The sequence below is a fragment of the Hemiscyllium ocellatum genome, chromosome 34 (genome assembly GCF_020745735.1).
Source record: "Hemiscyllium ocellatum isolate sHemOce1 chromosome 34, sHemOce1.pat.X.cur, whole genome shotgun sequence".
Taxonomy (NCBI): domain Eukaryota; kingdom Metazoa; phylum Chordata; class Chondrichthyes; order Orectolobiformes; family Hemiscylliidae; genus Hemiscyllium; species Hemiscyllium ocellatum.
In genome coordinates this window covers 21,913,942-21,935,384 of record NC_083434.1, presented here as the reverse complement: position 1 = coordinate 21,935,384, position 21,443 = coordinate 21,913,942, and the positions used below count along the sequence as shown (strand labels likewise).

The following is a 21,443-nucleotide window of genomic DNA, read 5'->3' as shown; positions in this document are numbered from 1 at the left end:
ACATCAGGGACACAGTGGTGCATTCCTGAATGAATCTTCTCCATATTTGGTTGGATGCAAGCCAGGGTCTCTCACCAGTCAGTGGGAATGTTTAATCTTTTCAGGGGTGTGTTGAGGACCTTCCTAAAATATTCCCAATGTTCCACTAGGAGACTTTTGCCTTGAATTCATTCCAAGTAGAACAATAAAACAGACTGGAATTGTGAAGATCTTTTTAATAATGGATGTCTATTTAATGTAATCCAGAGAGATGCAGGTATATACACTGGAGTGGTTTTTTTTTATGGGTTGTTTCCAAACTTCTCAGTGTTTAAAAAAAATCGAATTCTCTAAGAAGCTACCTCGGGTATTGAGTAAAACCAGTAATTGGTAAAAACGTTCTGTTTCTTGTCAGTAACTCTCAAAAATGTGAATTTGCATTGCTTAGCGTTTTAAAAATAAAATTGTTCATGGGATATTCGCATTGCTGAAAAAGTCAGTGTTTATTGACCGGTTTAGTGAGTTTTAACATTTTAGTGAACTCGGGTTTAAGTCCGGCCACAAAAGCAGACTTCAGTGGGTCATAATGGCGATATTCAAAATCCTTGTCATCCTGCAAATTTGGGACTTCTGTATATTCTTTCCAGGTTATTCTAAACCTTTCCTCACTTTGTGACTTCTGTGGGTTTTTGAAAACAAGCTGTACTTTTGTTCCATTGGTCTTATGGGTATGAGGGTATAGTCCACAATGTTTTATTGCTTCGCTGCTCGTTTGATGCTGCCTGAACTGCTGTGCTCTTCCAGCACCACTGATCCAGAATGTTTTATTGCTGTCCAGCCAGCTTGCAGCTTCCATTACTCTCCAAGCGCACCTTTGACTGCCTCATGGAGGTGGCATCCTCCTCATTTAATTACAATAACATTCAAAATTTGTGCACCATCCCACAGATGGACCATATATATTCCCCTTAACCGATCTAGGCTTTCCCATGTCATCATTGGCCCCTTGTTCAGGTGAGGCATTTCTTTAGATCACCTGTTTGTACTCTTAGGAGCTGCAGATACTTGCACAGTGTGCATTTCAGTCTGCAGTACCAGAACATTCTCCTCACTGTCATCCTCTAATCTCTGCATGACCATATTTTGAATGTTTACTTTCCTGGTTTTAAGGGGCTATAAAAATAATACACAGGATATACAGTCCTCGTCACTTTTCACTGCTAGAGTCCCTCTGTTTCCCAAGGGCAGTAGCTTTGTTTGTCTGAATCCCTTCGTGGATATCTCGGGCAATCGGGTACAAATTCTGTGTGAGCTTGGGAACCGGGGAAGAAACTGACCGGACTGTTATCTCATCCTTCAGTTTCTTGTTCTCTTTTTCAAGCTGCTGATTTTTAAGGTGAGCTGTTTCCTGTATGGATCTTTTTGCAACTGTTCTTGAGTTGCTTTTAATTGCTCTTTAAATTTGGTAGCTTCACAATCATGGGCTGATCGGGACATGACTTCATTTCTCTGGCGAATTTGTCCCATTAATCCAAGGGACCATTTAATTCTGTCCTTATTTTTCTGTTGGGTGGTTTTTCCCCAGACCTGTCTCATGTCATCTAGGGTCCACTGTTTTTGGGGCACATTGTTTCTGCTCAATTTTGGTTAGGGTCTTCCCTAATGAGAACAGTACCTCAAGATAGTTCTGCAACCGCCGCAGCATTTCTTTCACAGTTACATCAGGAGGGACTCGCTAGCCTCTGGACGTTGTAGGCAGTTTCCCGGGGTCACTCATAATCATCCTAATTCACGTGTTTTGGGCACTTCCCTGCAATAGACCATGTTAGCCAATCTGAAGTCTAGACGCAGGGGATTCGAAATAAAATAACCAACGCTCAAAAGGTTTGGGATCGCCTTCAGGAACTAGATCATAACTGTTAACAAGGAAGCTTTTTACCCTCTAACTGTCAGTAGCCAGTCAGTTTAGCTGGTGTCCCCAGCGATTCTGTCAATTACGCCAAGTTGTGAGGTCATGTTCAAATAACAACCAAAATCGGTGAGTGATGGAAATAACCTCTTCCTTCAGCAATTGCAGCACAAGTTCGAGGCAGCAATAGAATCCTGAAATACAGTTCTTACAAGAGCCCCTTTATACGCAGCTCTTACATATATTAAAATCTCATTACTATCGTGCTGCATCTTTTTATCTATAGCACACAAAGGTTTGAAGGGCTTCTATCCTGGAAGACAGGAGATGAGTTAAAACATGCAGAGTGCTGGGTATTACTTTTGATGGGATTAGGGGTGTTTGTCTGGTTTGCTTGTTTAAGCAAGGGATGTCAGTTTTTTTAATCTTTTAAATTAGTAAATATTAGTAAAAATACTAGGCCTGTATGCTTTAAACAAGTTAGAAATCTTAAAATGAATAAAGGATATTAAACTGATTACTACAGCTGTGTGGTGAGATTTATTTACAATTTGCAGGTATGAGTTTCATTCATTCATGCAATTTCATGTAAATGCTGTTTTGTCAGCCAGTTTCTTAAAGGGATAATGGCCCAGTTAAAAGGGCTAAATAATATGATGTTTTGTGGAGACATGACAGGGATGGTACTGCAGCTTCTGGAGATTAGAGTCAAGAGTGTGGTGCTGGAAAAGCACAGCATGTCAGGCAGCATCCGAGGAGCAGGAATATCGACTTTTTGGGCAAAAGCCTTTTATCAAGGTTCTTGATGATGGGCTTTTGCCCAAAACGTCAATTTTCCTGCTCCTCTGATGTTGCCTGACCTGCTGTGCTCTTCCAGCACCACACTCATGTTCTGTATGAGATGGTTGGTGAGGGAGACTTGATGGAGGTGAAAATGTTCTGTATACTGAGGTAAACACTGCTTGTAGCAGGGGCTGATGAGGTGTGGGAATGCAGTGATGGGTTTGAATGGGTTGTTTTTAAACTTGGATACTACAGGACTGTGGTTTTGTAAATGAATGAATGAAACCAAGCTATTGTAATTAACGGGTTAGTAAAGGGTTATGAGTGATTGAATAGAAACATGGTATTAATGAATATTGCAAGCTGATGAGTGAGTTAATAAAGACCGGCTATAACACAATATTTTGCTAGAGTCGAGAGTGTGCTGCTGGAAAAGCACAGCAGGTCAGGCAGCATCCGAGGAGCAGCAAAATCAACATTTTCGGCAAAGGCCTTTCATCTCAATGCACAACATCTCAAACTACCTTTAAGCTGAAGACTGGATGTTGACTGCATCTTGCCGCATGACAGCATAGGCTATATCAGTATCTTAAATGAAATTGTGCAGTACTCTTGTGATGGAGGGAAGTTTGTTGATAACGCAGCTGAAGATAGTTGGGTCGAGGATACTCCCCTGGAGAATTCCTGCAGTCAAGTCCTGCGACTGAGTTGGTTGACCTCTGACAACCGCAGTCAATTTCGTTTGTGCAATGCATAATTCCAACCATTAGAGAATTTTCCCTTGACCCTTGTTGATGTTAGTTTTGCTAAGGCTTCTTATTGATAATGCCAAACGCCCTAAAGGTGAGTGCTCATTTACAGTCTACCTGTTACAGGGCGGTAAGTTATATGGCAGCATCTGATACATTTCAATAATGAGTATGTCGGGTATATTTTGATAATTGTGTCTCACCTTTGGTATCTAGCTACTGGGCAGCAAAATGCACATTTCTGATCATTAGAAAAATGATGTCTGTTGCCTGTCACAGAATCCAAGTGAGCATTAAATGTAGAAAATCAAACATGTAGCAATTGTCATCAAATTCACAAAATATGGCTTGGTCATAAGGACACAGGGTAGTTGTGGAGTGCTGTTTTTCTGACTGGAGGTCTGTGACCATTGGTGTCCCACAAGGATCAGTGCTGGGACTTTGTTTGTAATATATATAAATGATTTGGATGAGAACGTGGGTGGTCCAATTAGTAAGTTTGCAGACAACATGAAAATTGTGAATAGTGAGGAAGGTTTTCAAGGAATACAGCAGAATGTAAATCAGTTGGATGGAGTTAAATCCAGGCGAGTGAGGTGATGTATTTTGGGAGGCAAATACATAAGGAAAGTATTCGGTAAATGGCAGGATCCTTGAGAGCATTGATATTGAGAGGGATCTTAGGTTGTAAGTTTCCAGAGTGCTTGGTCAGAGTATTGAATATAAATTCTAGCAAGTCATGTTGAAGCTGTGTAAAACTTTAGTTAGGCCATTTGGAATATCGTGTGCAGCTCTGGTTGCTGCACTACAGGAGGGAATGTGTGGAGGCTTTGGACAATGTGCAAAAGAGGTATATCAGGATGTTAGGAGAAAATGTGGACTGCAGATGCTGGAGATCAGGATTGAGAGTGTGATGCTGGAAAAGCACAGCAGGTCCAGAAGCATCCGAGGAACATTGCTGATGAAGGGCTTATGTCCAAACTGTTGATTCTCCTGCTCCTCAGCTGCTGCGTGACTTGCAGTGCTGTATTTCAGGATGTTACTTGGATTGCAGTGAATTGTACAAACTTGGATTGTTTTCCTTAGAATGTCAGAGGTTGAGGGGCAACCTGATAGAAGTATACAAATTATGAGAGGCATAGATTGGACAGTAGTCTTTTTCCCCAAGGTGGAAATGTCTATTAGAGACCATAGGTTTAAGGTATGGGGGCGAAGTTTAGAGATGTGAGGCAAGTTGTTTTTGCACAGAAGATTAAAGAACAAAGTCCCAGCACTGATCCTTGTAGGACACCATTGGTCACAGACTTCCAGTCAGAAAAACAGCGCTCCACAACAAATAAAACAATGAGTTATTTAGACAGACTCGCACAGGTAGGAAGGAGAAGGTGAACTACGTGCACGCAGATTGGATGAGTTTAGATTGGCATCATAGTTGGAGATTTGGTGGGCTGAAGGGCTTGTTCCTGTGCTATACTGTTCCATGTTCTGAGTGACTCAAATCAGTGTGATTTCTTTACGGTGTTTTTATCAAACCTTGCATGCAGCTTAAAACCCAAATTCATATACAACGCAAACTGCCAACGAGCTCCTCAAACTTTGCACAGATTTCATTTGAAATGGGAGTAGCTGTGGAAAATAAAGCAACTACAAAGTTAATGTAAAGGCAAGGTCATCATGGTCCCAGCAGACCTCATTGAGAGAGGCAATTTGTGGCGACTTTAAGCTGAGCGGCATCACGTTTCCGGCAAGGGCTGAGATTGAGAAGACTGGACCTTGATGGTGACCGCAGCTGGTATGGGATGTGATGTTGGTGTCATTCTGTATTGCAAGTCAACTGTCCAGCCGGCTGGGCAACTGACCCCCATTTAGCCATGAAGGAATTTGTGAGTGATGTGATCTTTTTGTATTTTAGTCTTGCTGCATGTACCAAAAGTAATTACAAGGCTATCGTGTCACACATAAGTCAATTGATTAAGCTGGAATTAGTTGAGCAATATGTCAAGCCTAGTCTCACTTAGCTTTAAAATGTATTTTTTTGCAAGTCTTGCTTTTGTTCCATGTATTAAATCAGATGAGTAAAATCTATGGTAGTGCACAGAAATTGTGTTTCCATATTAATTGTTGCCTTAACTGTGCCTCAGTTCCTTGTCTCCTGGATTGGGGAGTGACTTCTTTAAAAAGTTGTTCAATTCCTGTAGTATTGTTGAAGGGGTAGGGTTCATTTTTTTTTACCAGTGAAGAGCTGAAATTGAGCACTTGATGGTTCAATCATGTCGGGTGTTTTTTTTTCTCACCTCCATACTTGGAGACTGGTAGAGGCTGTGAAAAATCTACTCCCAGGTTTCTGACTATTGTTTGCAAACAGCCATGTAGAAATGCTTGAAATTAGACAGAGTAACTCTTCTCACAAGTCCTTGATAATTCTCCCTAATTTATGATGGAAGGTCCGTGATATTTTCTCCGTCTGTGTACCACTACGAGGCACGATGATAAGGTGACATCATGTAACTTGGTGATGAAATGCCTGTGCCATTTGAAATAACCAAAATAACTGTGTTTATAAAGCAGTAAAGCACCCCATGGCACTTCAGAGGTGTGTTATCAAACAAAAAATTGATACTGTGCCAAATATGATTCAGCAGATGAGCAGAGCCATGGTCTTAAGGTTGGGCATTAGGGAATATTGTAAAGGGAAAACAGAGGTAAAGAAGCAGAGTATTTTGGATGGAATTCCAGAACTTAAAGCCATGATAGTTGAAAGCATAGCTATTTGTACTGGAGTGATTAAATATAAATCTTCAAAAGATCAGAACTGGAAGAACACGGACGTCTTGAGGTTTGAAATCTTTGTTCCAATTTTCATTCATAAAATCACTGTCTCTTGTTTGACATGTAGTTCCGGAGCAGAGACAGTCTCCCCTTCACTACCTCTCCCAAGTTCCTTTTTCATAGATGCTGGTGATCATTGTTTTGGGTGGACAATTCAGTAGGGAGTCTGAAAATTAATCCTATTTTTGTTCACCGATTGAAATGCTCCAGTGATTAGCGGACAAGAAACCAGACTCTTCTGCCTGCAGTTTGACTGCTTCTATGGTTTATATGCTTCAGAAAAATCTAACAGTTTGTTTGGAATGATTTCTTAATTTTGCAGCACGTTGTGTTGATCAATGAAATCTCTATCCTATTCTGCTAGCCTTTGTACTTGATCATGCTACTTTCATGCTAAACAGGTTGACCTCCATTAATTTGCTATTGAGAGAATTGTTAGGAAAATTATCTTGTTTTCTTACAGTCAAGGGTTGATATGACCCGAAATAAGACTTGTGCACACTTGAGGGAATTATAGTAATGTTCAGTTATCTTCGTTATGCACACACTAAGCTTTGTGAATTATAATAACTATTGAGATCCGTTTATTGCTTTCACCCATTCAATCCTAATATTGTTCTACATATTACTGTATTTTGCATGTTGTAAATTTCCATGGTGATCTTAACTGCTAGGTCTTAGTTTCATACTGTGTAGTCTCTAACTTTAGATTAGATTACTTACAGTGTGGAAACAGGCCCTTCGGCCCAACAAGTCCACACCGACCCGCCGAAGCGCAACCTACCCTTACCTAACACTACGGGCAATTTAGCATGGCCAATTCACCTGACCCGCACATCTTTGGACTGTGGGAGAAAACCGGAGCACCCGGAAGAAACCCACGCAGACACAGGGAGAACGTGCAAACTCCAACTTGGTGGTGTTTTAATGTTGACTGTTCAGAGATACAGCATTGTCCTGAAAATTATATCTGATTTAATAATTAGAGTCATAGTTGTACAACACGGAAACAGTCCCTTCGGTCCAAATCGTCCATGCTGACCACTTATCCTATTCCTGACAACCGGAAGTGGCAGAGACAAACCACGATAAATGCCAGTGGAAACAACGCAGAAGCGCTTCACAGGAGGCTCCCAAGCACTGAAGATGTCACTTAGACAGGGGACGAAACGTCTGCCACACAAATTCCCAGCTCGGCGAACAGAACCACAACGAGCACCCGAGCTACAAATCTTCTCACAAACTTTTGAATCCTAAATCAATCTAGTCCCATTTGCCAGCATATGCTCTAAACCCTTCGTATTTGTACCCACCCAGATGCCTTTTAAATGCTGTAATTGTATCAGCCTCCACCATTTCCTCTGGCAGCGCATTCCATACATACACTAGCCTCTGTGTGAAAAGGTTGCCCTTTAGGTCTCTTTCATATCTTTTCCCCCCTCGTCCTAAACCTATGCCCTCTACTTCTGAACTTCCCGAAGGAAAGACTTTGTCAATTTATCCTATCCGTGCCTGTCATGATTTAATAAACCTGTATAAAGTCACCCCTCTGCCTCTGTCGCTCCAGGGAAAACAGCCTGAGTATTCAACCTCTCCCCTTAGCTCAAATCCTCCAACGTGGCAACATCGTTGTAAATCTTTTCTGAACCCTTTCAAGTTTCACAACATCCTTCCAATAGGAAAGAGACCAGAATTGCACTCAGTATTCCAAAAATGGCCTAACCAGCGTCTATACAGCCACAACATTACCTCCCAACTCCTATTCTCTGACCAAGAAAGGAAAGCAAACTAAATACCACCTTCACTATCCTATGAGCCTGTAACTCTGCTTTCAAGGAATTATGAACCTGCGCTCCAAGGTCTTTGTTCAGCAACACTGCCCAGGACCTTACCACTAAGTATATAAGTCCTGCTCTGATTTGCTTTTGAAGTGCATAATCCCTTCTGAAATGATACTATGACCTGGAGTCATTTATGATCAACTTGTGGACTTAAACAGCGTGTGAGGAATTTCTCAGTCAAACGGGTGCAGCAGACATTAAATACACCACTTCAGGCCTGCATTTTATTCATCGGTTTATTGATCCGTTATAGTTGCTACTGGAAGACTGGCATAAGAAATTTCCAAAGCTTATTAAAGAGTGCACATGCATTTACATCTTTAATGCAGATGCAACCACCCTCTTCAACAAATGGATACCAACTAAAACATACTGAGCCAAGGGCCAAACTGCAATTGGAAGTATGCAACTGATGGATCAGATATTAGTGAGTTTTGAGAAGATTTGTAGCCCAGGTTGACATCCTACATCCAGATCAGGTATCATTCTTTGCCAGAAGCATCCTAGGGAAGAACACCGCTTGTTACTCATCAGAGTGTTCAAAAGGCCAAAACTGTTAAACCATGTCAACTGTTTGGCAGTTAAGTATGAAGAAATCCAGAAGGCCTGAATGACATCAAGTTTTTTTTTACTTTTATGGGTTCAGCAGATTGACTGACTATATGCAGTTCCAGAAATGTAAGATCCTAATGTCCAAAGACTAAGAGAAATACAACTAGTTAAGCTGATGATAATGCTGAGACTTGTGGTGTATGGATAATAATGCTACTGTGGAAGTTGTTACAAGGGCGGCTACTTCAATGAGGCATAGAGAAGCTGAACATCAACATGTTATCAGTCCTGAAGCATTCAGTAAGTAACTCTCATTGTGCAGCTGTTTTCAACAAGCAACCAGTACCAATGAAAAGGTATTTGAGTTACTGGACTTAGTTTCAAGAATTGTGAAGAGGGAACCATTGGTGAAGGTATAACAACTGTCCTTCTGTCTTGAAAAATGTTTACCAGTATTTCAGGACTTATGTTAAGAAGCTGGCAAATTAGGATTTTTCTCTGCAGAAGAAAGGAAAGACAAAGATTTAATAAGAGAGATTCAAGGTCATGTTGGAGTTATTTAGACTAGCTGAAGAGTCATTACTTCCAGTGGTAGAAGATTTGTGCAACCCGGAGACTCCGATTTAAGTTAGTTGGCAAAACAACCAGAGATAAGGCACGGAAAAACATTCTTTTATCATCCAGGTTGAACTGACCGAAAGGGCAGTGGAAGCAGATTAAATAGTAACGTTCAAAAGTAAATGAGTAAGGACTTCAAGGAGTAAAACGATTGCAGGGCTACGGAGAAAAGTAGGGAAGTAGCATCAGTTGGATAGCTTCTTCAAAGAACTGGAGGCACGTGGATTTTCTGAGCATAATTGCATTACTTTTGTAGGAGTTTGCTCTTGCAAATTTGCTGCTGTGCTCTTTACATCACTTTCTAGTGCATGAGATGTGCCAGCATTTAAGATGGCTAAAGCGATCCATCCACAAATGTGCCCTGATGCCATTAATGTAAAATATCTAGATGCATTTCCAAAAAGTTGTAATGCCCAAGTGACCTTTACTTACCTTGAAGCCATTTTGTCTGGTCAAAGGTGAGAATTGCCAAAGGGAACTTGGGATTAATGTAGCATCATTACTAATTGTGACTAAAGAAAAACCTGAAACTACCGTTGTGAGTATTCATTCAGAGGACAGAACTTATACACTTAATGGTAAGGACCTAGGGAGTGTGGCTGAACAAAGAGACCTTGGAGTGCAAGTTCATTGTTTCTTGAAAGTGGAGTCACAGGTAGATAGATAGTGAGGAAGGCATTTGGTATGTTTGCTTTTATTGGTCGGTGCATTGAGTATAGGAGTTGGGAGGTCATATGCAGATGTACAGGACATTGGTACGGCCACTTTTGGAGTATAGTCGGTTCTGCCATAATGCGGGAGTTCCATTCTTGTGCAATATAAGAACATCACATAATTGCAGCACCATTTAAACTAATGGGGCCGGAATCAAATTAAAACCAATGTACACTTTAAAAGTTCACACTATAGAAACACTGCCCCCAATTCATTCATCATGTTACAGCAAATTTGCACTAATAAAATGCATGTTATAGCAGAACAATCTGTACTGCACGCAATTCTAGTCTCCCTGCTATAGGAAGGATGTTGTGAAACCTGAAAGAGTTTAGGAAAGATTTACAAGGATATTGCCAGGGTTGGAAGATTTGAGCTATCGGGAGTTTCTGAATAGACTGGGGCTATTTTCCCTGGAGCATCAGAGGATGAGGGGTGACCATAGAGGTTTATAAAGTCATGAGGGGCAAGGGTAGGGTAAATGTTCAAGGTCTTTTCCCTCGAATGGAGGAATTTAAAACTCTTTAGTAGGTTTAAGGTGAGAAGGGAAAGATTTAAAAAGGAACTAAGGGACAACATTTTTGTGCAGAGGGTAATGCATATATGGAATGAGCTGCCAGTGGAAGTGGTAGAAGCTGGTACAATTACAACATGTAAAAGGCATCTGGATGGTATATGAATAGTGAGGGTTCAGTGGGATACAGGCCAAATGCTGATAAATGGGATTAGATTTATTTGGGGTAGCTGGTTGGCATGGCGTGTTGGACCATAGGGTTTGTTTCTGTGCCCATATATCTCTGACTCTATGACTCTAATTATTTTTATTGAAGATGGTTATGCTGGGCTTGCTCGTAAATTGTGGGGTGTAGATAAAAATGGACTTTAATTTTGACTTTTTCTTTACCAATCTTAGGTTGAGGATGTGACTGGGGTTCCCTATAATCATGGGTACTCCACCTAGCAGTGGCATTGACCACGAAAGCAACTTTTCTACATTGCTGCAGTGACTACTGTTTAAGTGCTGCTTTGGTGGTAAATCATTGAGATGTGATTAGATTGCTTAGTGTGGAAACAGGCCGTTCGGCCCAACGAGTCCACACCGACCCGCCGAAGCGCAACCCACCCATACACCTGCATTTACCCCTTACCTAATACTATGGGCAATTTAGCATGGCCAATTCACCTGACCCGCACATCTTTGGACTGTGGGAGGAAACCGGAGCACCCGGAGGAAACCCACGCAGACACGGGGAGAACGTGCAAACTCCACACAGTCAGTCGCCTGAGTTGGGAATTGAACCCGGGTCTCAGGCGCTGTGAGGCAACAGTGTCAACAAGACTAATCGTTTGCTATTACTATGTTTGAAGAGCATGTTACGATTTGTTTCTGCACAGCCTTTATTCCAACTTTAGTCAGTCTCCCTGATCTTTATTGCCATTATTATTCTGGTATGTATCACTGGCCGCCTTTTTCTTCTGTATTTTCTCATCAATATACTCACTTTGACTACTCTGTATTTAAATGTGCAAATCTCTTTTATCTTAATTGTCTTGGGATTTGCTGCAGTTTGGACATGTTTCATTCAGATTTGCTCTGGAAAATTACATATGCACTGATTCCTACACCTGTTTGGTAACTAACATTAGTTCTGTTTTATGCAGAAATCTTGCGTCTGCAGATAGATTCTGTCTATAGAACCTACTTCATGGTGATAAGTGTGAAATCAGCCCACCCGCATTTTTCTGACATGTTTTTGTAAAGGGAAATGCCTCATCATTATGTCTGCTCAGCATTCGCTGAGCTAACTTTAAGGACTGCAGAATGCTCAACATTTCTTCCCAAGTATTTTATTACTTGATTTAAAAATCGCAACTGCTTTGAAACTCCACAATATTGTGGTTAGAGCCTGCTCTCCTTTTCTGCTTTACAGTATCTGATCTTCAGAGAGACATTATTGACTGAAGTGTTGTAGAATGACCAATAACCATGAAAGTACTACGTCCCAAGTATTTCTTTCTCTTTACCTAGCTCTCAGGTGAATGTCTATGACTAACCCATTGTGCCCATTCAGTTTCTATCCTCGTTAACCTCCCTTTCAACATGGAACAGCATGGTGGCTCAGTGGTTTACACTGCAGCCTTACAGCACCAGGGACCAGAGTTCACTTCAAGCTTCGGGCAACTGTCTGTGTGGAGTTTGCACGTTCTCACCGTGATCTACATGGGTTTCCTCCAGGTGCTCCAGTTTCCTCCCACAATTCAAAGATGTGCAAGTTAGGTGAATTGAGTGAGTGGTGCTGGAAAAGCACAGCAGATCAGGCAGCATCTGAAGAGCAGGAACATCGACATTTCAGGCAAAAGCCATTTCTGATGAAGGGCTTTTGCCCGAAACGTCGATGTTCCTGCTCCTTGGATGCTGCTTGACCTGCAATGCTTTTCCAGCACCATGCTTTCGACTCTAATCTCCGGCATCTGCAGTCCTCGCTTTCGCCAGGTTAGGTGAATCGGCCATGCTAAATTACCCATAGTGTTCAGGGATGTGTAGGAGATAAATGTAGAGTAATGGTGAATGGGTTTGGGTGCGATACCCTTCGGAGGGTTGATGTGGTCTTGTAAGGTCAAAAGGCCCATTTCCACGCTGAATGGATTCTATGAATCTATGAAATGCTCTATCTGCTAAATTCAATTTATACAAAGAAGCTTTCAATTATCGCATTGCTTTTCCAGATGCAATGCTTCTGAAAGTTCAAAAGTATCACCTGTAAGGACTGCATTTAGTCAGTACAGCGCTTGTTACATGACACCGCATGTGGCAATTGGCTTATTGCAATAATATCTACTGGTTGCTCCTTAAGTTTCACTAATATAGGTAGTTCTGGCATAACTTGCAATTTGGCTATAATGTCGCTGAAGAATTAGGGAACTGACTTTTGGAGAAGGCTCACTTCCATTGGCAATAGCACAATTCCAACGGGGATCAGTTTGTGCACTTTGTCCTGTGCATGCGCCAATATGCACGCCAAATTCTCCACACCATTCTGCTTATACGCCGCTATCTGCACGTGTAACGTTGCCGGTCTTTGTGCCGTTCTGCACGTGCACTGAAGATTGTGCCTGTGAGATGTCTGCGCCCAAGTCTCTGGTGCATGCGCAGTATGGCACAAAGACAGGTGCTGATATCACGCATGCACAATGTTGGTTAGCAATAGAGCAACTTTCTGTGAGACGTACTGTACAGAGAATAGCTTTCTTACATTTTTAAATGTACCGTATTAAATTTATTTTTTTATGGTTTTAACCTTCATTCAGGCTGTGCTTATACTTGGTGTTACTTTGAGTGATTTTTGAGCAATGGTGAGTGATCGTTTTTGTTGGTCTATCCCAACTTCACTTTTCACATAGGCCCCATGATCTACCAAGTGTTTTTCTATTAAGTGAGGTTTTTCTGGAGCGCAACTATGGCATTATAGGAGAGCTACTTGTATCACTGTATGTGAATCTTTTCACCTCATTCTCAATCCTTGGCATCAAGCATTATTGCAACTCTCTATCCTTTTTTCTCCTGAATATCAGAAGTTCATTTCAGAATCATCAAGAATTGTCATAGATTTAGAGAGGTAAGAGAACTAAACCAAATTCAAGGAGTCAAGTGTTATAAAGGGACAATCGCTGCAAGTGGAATATGCAGTAAGACCAACCATATTTGGTAAGGAAGGAAGGTGTTTGCTACCTGGAACGCTGAATAAACAACTCGAACAGTGGCTCCGATGGAAGTTTTGAAGCAATAAACAAGAACGACTGCAGATGCGAGAGCAAGTCTCGCAACATCTGTAGAGAGGAAAACAATTAATGTTTCGAATCCAATGAGCCTTCTTCAGGATAGAAGTTTTGTATTGTGGAAACATCATCTTACAGGATATTAATTTGCCAAATAATTGAAATGTGGTTTTAGAGGAGAATAGAAAGATCTGCTGAGCAGAAAAAGTAACAAATGAAGTGCTTGGCAGATGTGCAAAGAAATTTGTTGAATGTAATTAGAAAATGTTAAAGTCCGGATAATATACATATCAAGAGGAAACTGATTTGTGGTAGATGTTAAAGAGGAAAGATTTCAAAGAAAAAGAAGTGAGACAGAATAACTATGTGGGTGGCATGAAAACTGAGGGAAGTTATTTTTAAATGAAAGGAATCTCAAGAAAGATGTAGAAAGACAATTGAGTTGAGGATTTGAGTATAAGTGATGGTGGTGATGAAACTCCAATCCATGAAACTGTAGAATGGGTTTATATTTTGTGCCATTCCTGGTTTTTTCCTGACTTTTCAGACTACAGTTTAGGGAAGGAAAGTGAGATCAGTACAAATGTTCTCTGGTGTTTTTTTTTGTTGCGTAAGTCCAATAATTGAAGTTGTGATAGCTTTTGAAGAAGTAATTTTGGTTGTTTTTAAACAATGAGAAAAAGTTGTTTGTGATGAATACTAGGCTGTAGTTGAGCTATCATTGCTGTGGGATTGCAACATAATTCTCCTCGACCAAAGACACTGCTTTCTGAGATGTAGTATCCCATTCAACAAGAAACTGTATCAACATTTGTGATACTGTTATGTGGCATATAATTGCAGTGTAGTGTGAAGCTAATTATTTTGAAAGTTTATATTCAAAGCATTTTCTAATGTTATAATCTGTCAACGTCATTTGAAAGTGAGCATGGCTTCATGTTTTTGCATCCGAAAAGAGATGAATGGAGCTTTGCTTAGACTGTTAGACTCTGCAATTGGCACATTTTCACGGTGTGAAGTATTAGTAACACTTTGCTATTATCAGCTGTGCATCATATATGGCTCAATAACGCACAGTTAGATATCTAGTCGTTTTTTGTTTTGTTTTTTTCTTGATTAACTTTCAATCTCAGTTAGCTCAGTAACTTCAGGCAGTGTTACACAGTGATGCTGCACATAAGTGATTGGAGGTGGAAGAATGAGGTTTGGGAAAGGTCTTACTTGCAAATCTCCTGCAACTAACTTATTTGTCTTGTGCTGCTTGAGTCATTCTAAATAAAAAATGAGGAAAGGTTTTTCATTAAAACAATATTTTTCTGCACTTTGAATGCTAATTGGAATTCTTCAGTATTTGCAGTTTTTAGTAAATTTATTTAATTTAACATTTCAGAATAGTTTATGGTGTAAGAGTTTACTGAAACTTCAATACTATAATGCTTTTCTTCTTCTTACAGATATATGTCGAGTATGTCGTTCAGAAGGAACCCCAGATAAGCCTCTTTACCATCCTTGTGTGTGCACTGGCAGTATCAAATTTATCCATCAAGAGTGGTAAGTTTGATATGTTGCATAATAAACTTTATCAAGCAGAATTGTGAAGAACGGTTAAAGTATTGTAAATAACATGGAAACTACGAACAACTTTCTGCCTACATTGGTTTTCTTGGATACAATTGCATAAATATTTGTACCGACTAATTTTGAAACATGTTTGTAGTTAATTAAAAGTCAAGAGTGTGGTGCTGCAAAAACACAGCAAGTCAGGCAGTGTCTGAGGATCATGAAATCGACGTTTCGGCAAAAGACCTTATTCAAGGTTCCTAATGAAGGGCTTTTGCCGGAAGCGTTGATTTTCCTGCTCGGATGCTGTCTGACCTGTGCTTTTCCAGCACCACACTCTGGACTCTAGTCTCCAGCATCTGCAGTCCTCTCTTATGCGTAGTTAATTTAAAACCTATCCACTGGCAGTAGATGTGGGAAATTAAAACAAGAATATTGAATGGTTCCAACGTGATTCCAAGTATTCTATTTTGTTTATCTAATGACTGAAGCATTTAATTGACGTTAGATGGAAAAACTCAATTTAAAACTGAGCTAATATCAGGATTGTAAAATAAAAAAGCTAGAAATGCAATTGTATCAGTATCTGAAAAGAAAGATTAATCCTTTTGTAGCTTCTAATTAAATATTTGAATTGTTGCTGGCCTGGGATTTATTCTCCCAATCCTCTTTCTCAGCCCAGGAGAAGAAGAATAATGATGATGCATAGGGAAGCCATTTAATACCACCAGTGCTGCAGTGCTAGTTGTTTGGTAGATCTATCGAATTAGTTCCACTCCCCTGCAAGATTAGATGCCAGCTGGAAAATTCTACTTAATATTTGCATCACAGTCTCCAACATTGTAGCTCTCCCTTAGTACCACTTCAAAGTGTCTATCTGGAGTATGTACTCAAGACTGTAGAGAAGAATAAATTTATAAATTTCTAGTCTGAGTGGGATTATTATAAACTAAGACAAGCTGAGAACTGAGTTGGGGGAAAGCAGTGGCATGGAGGTAATGAGGCCCAGTTTTCTGAAGAGTGGCAATTTCAAGAAGATTGTTGATCTGGCTTTTTTACGAGCGAAGAGTTCAGTGTTTCTGAGTGAAGACTCCATTCAGTGCCTCAAACAGAGCTGTACTTTTATTTTGTCATTTTGGTTCTTTGTACAGAGGGTGAACTCTGCCCCCTTTCAAGACAGTCATCTGGATATTTTAAAATCTAAAGGCGCTGATGGTCACTTTGACAGCTGCTGTCAAACCATGAGTGCATTAACTATGTGTGATGTTAGGAGCTGGAACTGTAGTTTGTAGGGTCGGAGCTGGAGGGTATGATGTAGAATACTAGATAAATAAGATGCGAGCTAGGGTTGCATACCAGGCAAGTAGGATGCCAGCCAGCTGGGTAAGGGACCAGCTACTAAGTGGATAGGATGCTGAGAGAAGATGATAGGTGGGTGGTTATGTGATGTAATGTTTTGGGGGTGGGGGGGGAGGAGGTGTGCTTGCATCCTTCAGCTCTTCCCTTATTGCAGTTTGTTAGACCTCCTTTTGGGTCCAAAATTTCTCCCAGTCCTCAGACTTTAAGTAAGCTGTAGCATTCTTAAAAGCCACTTTTCTCTTGGGGATTTGAGCTTTGGAAAAGTGTCATCAGCAGCAAACTTTGTAATATTTATTTAAACACTAGCCATTACCTGTCTACTGTCAAATCTTTGCCTATTTTGCAAATCATCGATAGCCAATTTGTCCTTCATACCCTCATCATTTCCTTTTGCTCAGATTTAAGACTCTAGTTTCAGAATGAACAATGCCACATTTGTGCAAAATTCTCCCATACTGTGGTTACTATTTCCCAAAAGGCCTTGCTCAACACCAAATCCAAAATTGTCTGATCCGTAGGTGTTCCCGAAACCCATCTTGTGTACGCTCTAGGGATTGGTACTCTATCATAGTTGTGCAAAATTGGTTCACCCAGTCTATGTTGATCTTGTGCTGAATGTTAGTACCACAGTTCAGTGTTCCGTTAACAAGTCCCACCAATATGGACTACCCTGTGTTGTTTCCTAGCTCTGTCCAAACAGATCCAACATCTTGAGCCTTCTCTCTAAATCCTAATCAATAATAAGTAGTTGTCTGAGTAGGAGTGCCTCTTTTTTGTTTCTTTTATGTATTCTGTCTCAGCCTGTTACTCACAGTGAGTCTGCTGTTAGGTAAGATTTTTTAAAAAATTTCATCGTTGAGCTGTCGCTTATTCCGAAATTCGAAAAATTCTGAATTCTGAAAAACAGCTCATTTTTACATTACTTACGGTGTGGAAACAGGCCCTTCAGCCCAACAAGTCCACACCAACCCGCTAAAGTGCAACCCACCCAGACCCATACCCCTACATTTGCCCCTTCACCTAACACTACGGGCAATTTAGCATGGCCAATTCACCTAACCTGCACATTTTTGGACTGAGAGGAAACCAGAGCACCCGGATGAAGCCCACGCAGACACTGGGAGAATGTGCAAACTCCACACAGTCAGTCGCCTGAGACGGGAACCCAAGCATTTTGGATAAAGGATTGTGTACCTGTACTGCAGTTCCTACAAGTTGCAACTGCTGGAAATGAAACTAAATTACACACTGTTAAATAGCTGCTTGCATGTAGTAGATACTGTGCAAATGTAGTGTGTACAATGAGGATTCATTGAACAAAAATTAAAACAAACTTTATTAAAGAATGCATGTGGGAATAATAATGACTTTTTTATGGTATGGGAGAGGCTGTCTTGTTGGAAAATTATTTATTTTTGTAAAAAGAGAAGTAAATAACCACACTTGACAGTATTAATATTTTTCACTTTCTTTCCAGTTTAGTTCAGTGGCTCAAACACAGCAGAAAAGAATACTGTGAATTATGCAAACACAGATTTGCTTTCACACCAAGTAAGTACAGCGGCTAAGATCTCAGTTTTGTGTACTTTTTGAAGATTGTTCTGGTCCTGCTGATTTTCTATCAATAATTATCTTAAGCCACACATTCCATACAGCTCGATGGTTGAGTAAGGAACTAGCTTTGAGCCATTGATGCCCTGTTAAGGTCAGTTAGTTGATTTGCTTTTGTGTCCTTCCATATAATAGTAGTATGGTTGGGATTGAGAATTTGGCAATGTCATTTGTCAACTCTTGCACTCTTCAGTACTGTTTGTTCAGGCATGGTTTGAAATAGAGCGTTCAGATGTCCTTTTGTAGATTGAATAAAGTGCTTGCATATTAAACAGTTGAGTTTCCATATTTTCACACTCAAGTTAACTTTGGTTTGATCACAAAGCAGTATTGGGGATGTTAGTTGGGGTTGCCCCTAGTTCCAGCAATGGAAACTGTTAACAGTTACAACTGTATTTTGCTTTAGGTAGCATAAACAGGATGAATATAAACACCAGATTATCAATAGTATCCAAACATGGCAAACGCTATATACTCTTGATCACGTCTTTTTATCTTGTTCAAATTACATACATGTTTCAGTTTTGAACTGCAGTCTTCACAGATTTGTATTTGTTTCAAATTGGCATCGGGCAGTTGTGTACATATTATCTTTTGGTAAGACTAAGGTTCACTAGTGGTTACTGGAATTGTCCGGAATAGAATTAGAAGCTTATAGCTGCTCTTAATTCTTTTGATGAATATAGCGATGCTTTCTCAATATATGTTTGTGTATCCAATGCAGAAATGGGGTAGAATATCCCAGCAGGAGTTAAATTTAGAACCTTGGAAGCCATGATACTTTGAGTATATATGTTTTATGGAACGAATGTATGGTTACTACATTTTTTCAAAAGGGAAACCATCAACTTCACTGGTTTTTTCATACTTTCTATATCAAATACAAAGGAATTACCAAGATGGCATGTCATATCAAGTGCAATTAGGGACGGATAATAGATGCTGGCCAGCCAGCAATGCCCATGAACGAGTAGAAGGTTCATGTGCACCTACAAAAATTGGAATTCTCATTTATTGTAATGAATATAATATAAAATTAAGAAAAGTTTGCTATATTGGTCAGACCACATCTGAAGTGTTGTATACAGTTTGGCCTCCTTATTTAGGAAAGGACTTGCTTGCATTAGAATTAGTTTATTCCTGGCTCACTTGAAAGATCTGGTGTTGAGGGCATTTTGTTTTAAGACAGTTGGAAATTTCCAGTGGATTTTAGAAGAATGAGAGGTAATTTTATTGAAACAGTTAAGATCATCTGGGGACTTGATAAGGTGCATATTGAAAAGTTCTTTTCCCATGTGGAAGAGACTAGGATGTGGGGCCCTCCAACTACATTTAAGATGGTGATGAGGAAAGCATTTTTTTTTTGTTTTTAAACTGTCGAATTAATTCCCAAAGACCAGAAGGAGCAGAGTCGGTGAACATTAATGCAGAGAGCGAATCTTGACTACAAGTGAGAGTTTCAAGGATTGGCCAAAAAGTGGTTTGGAGGCCATTGTCAGATCAGCTTGATCCTATTCAAGGATGGAGCAAGCTCAAGGAGCCAAATGGCCTAATTTTGTTTTTCACTTGTGTGTTTATATATTATCCAGTAACTTAAGCTTATATTCCTCATCTTCCTCTTCAACTTCAGTTGTTTTCTGAATGTGTCATTTAGTCATAGAGATGTACAGCATGGAAACAGAACCCTTCGGTCCAACTCGTCCATGCCAACCAGATGTCCCAACCCAATCTAGTCCCACCTGTCAGCACCCAGCCCATATCCCTCCAAACCCTTCCTATTCATATACCCATCCAAATGTTAAATGTTGCAATAGTACCAGCCTCTACCACATCCTCTGGCAGCTCATTCCATACACGTACCACCCTCTGTGTGAAAAAGTTGCCCCTTAGGTCTCTTTTATATCTTCCCCTCTCACCCTAAACCTATGCAGTCTAGTTCTGAACTCCCCGACCCCAGGGAAAAGACTTTGTCTATTTATCCTATCCATGCCCCTCATAATTTGTAATTTGCCATGGCACGAAATATGCCATTACTCCTATTCTTTTCCTGTCATTTTGAGTGACTAACTTAGATCAGTAATGATTTTTGCTCCTAGTCAGAAAGCATATCATAATTTCAATGCATAAAGAGTGGTTAGTCTGGGGATTTGGGTTTTTACTACTAGAGTAATGGCGACTGATATGGTGTGAGGCCTGATTGCAGGGCTGGGTAAATCTCTGGGAAAGGAAGAGTTGTATTAGTCCTGGGAGCTGATGGAAGGGTTCCCTTTTGCATGCCAAGCTCTTGACAGAGTCCAGCTGGATCCACTTGTGACTGAGATATCATTTATTTAATCAGAGGCCACATCGTTTAGTGCTGAACGAGGAATATTTAGTTCACAGCAAGGAAACATTGCTTTATTTTGGAGGCATTTTGCTGTGGTTATTTTTAGGAAATTTATTTAGGAAGTAAAGGCTCTTGTTTTTCGGGGAGGATTGAATGCTGTAGTGAGGTATTTGTTGGATTTTAGTGCTGTGGTGGGCTTCATGAGGGTAGGTTTGTTCATATGGTATGGTATGAATGTTTTGGATGGATTTAGATTTGTGATGAGACTTGGAAGTATTTAATGATGTAGTCAGAAGTTGTGGGGGAGTTAGTTCTGTGATGGGGTTGTTTTGGGGGTGAAGAGCTCTGGTCTGGTCTTAGGCAGTTTAGTATGGAGGTGGCATTTTACTGATGGAGTTAAATTGCTTCAGGGCTTATTTTACTTTGATTTGTCAAAATTGATGTTCTATTAAGGGAAATTTTTGGCTAGGTGAAGTTTCATCAGCAGGCTCTATCTGGACGCCCAGGGAATGGCACATCCAGAGAACAAGATTGCACCTACACCTTTGACCTGGATTCTGTGGATTAATATATTTCTACATTCTCATGAAGAGTTAGTGGTTAAGGAAGTAAGGCAATTCAAAATCTGGAGAGGAGTCATTCATATACAGGCAGTTTATTTTCCTTCAAGCTAGCACCTTCCAACAGTTGCTGCAGTCAACTGATCTCTGCATGTTTAGGATTTTGTCTTTCTTCCGCACATCGGTCAGTGAGGCTAAGACTGGGTCCAGAGGTTGAGAATCTGGGCTCTATAAAACCTTGTCAAGGCTACACTTGGAAGCTGGAATGTGAGAACT

At 40.3% G+C, this 21,443-nt stretch overlaps 1 protein-coding gene across 1 annotated transcript in view; it reads left to right on the top strand.

Moving 5' to 3' along the window:
• Window positions 1-21,443, top strand: part of marchf6 (membrane-associated ring finger (C3HC4) 6) — a 77,992-nt gene that overhangs the window by 5,367 nt on the left and 51,182 nt on the right. The window contains exons 2-3 of the mRNA XM_060850088.1: window positions 15,206-15,302; window positions 18,148-18,221. Coding sequence (XP_060706071.1) covers window positions 15,206-15,302; window positions 18,148-18,221 — 171 coding nt within the window. The remainder of the gene's footprint in view (window positions 1-15,205; window positions 15,303-18,147; window positions 18,222-21,443) is intronic.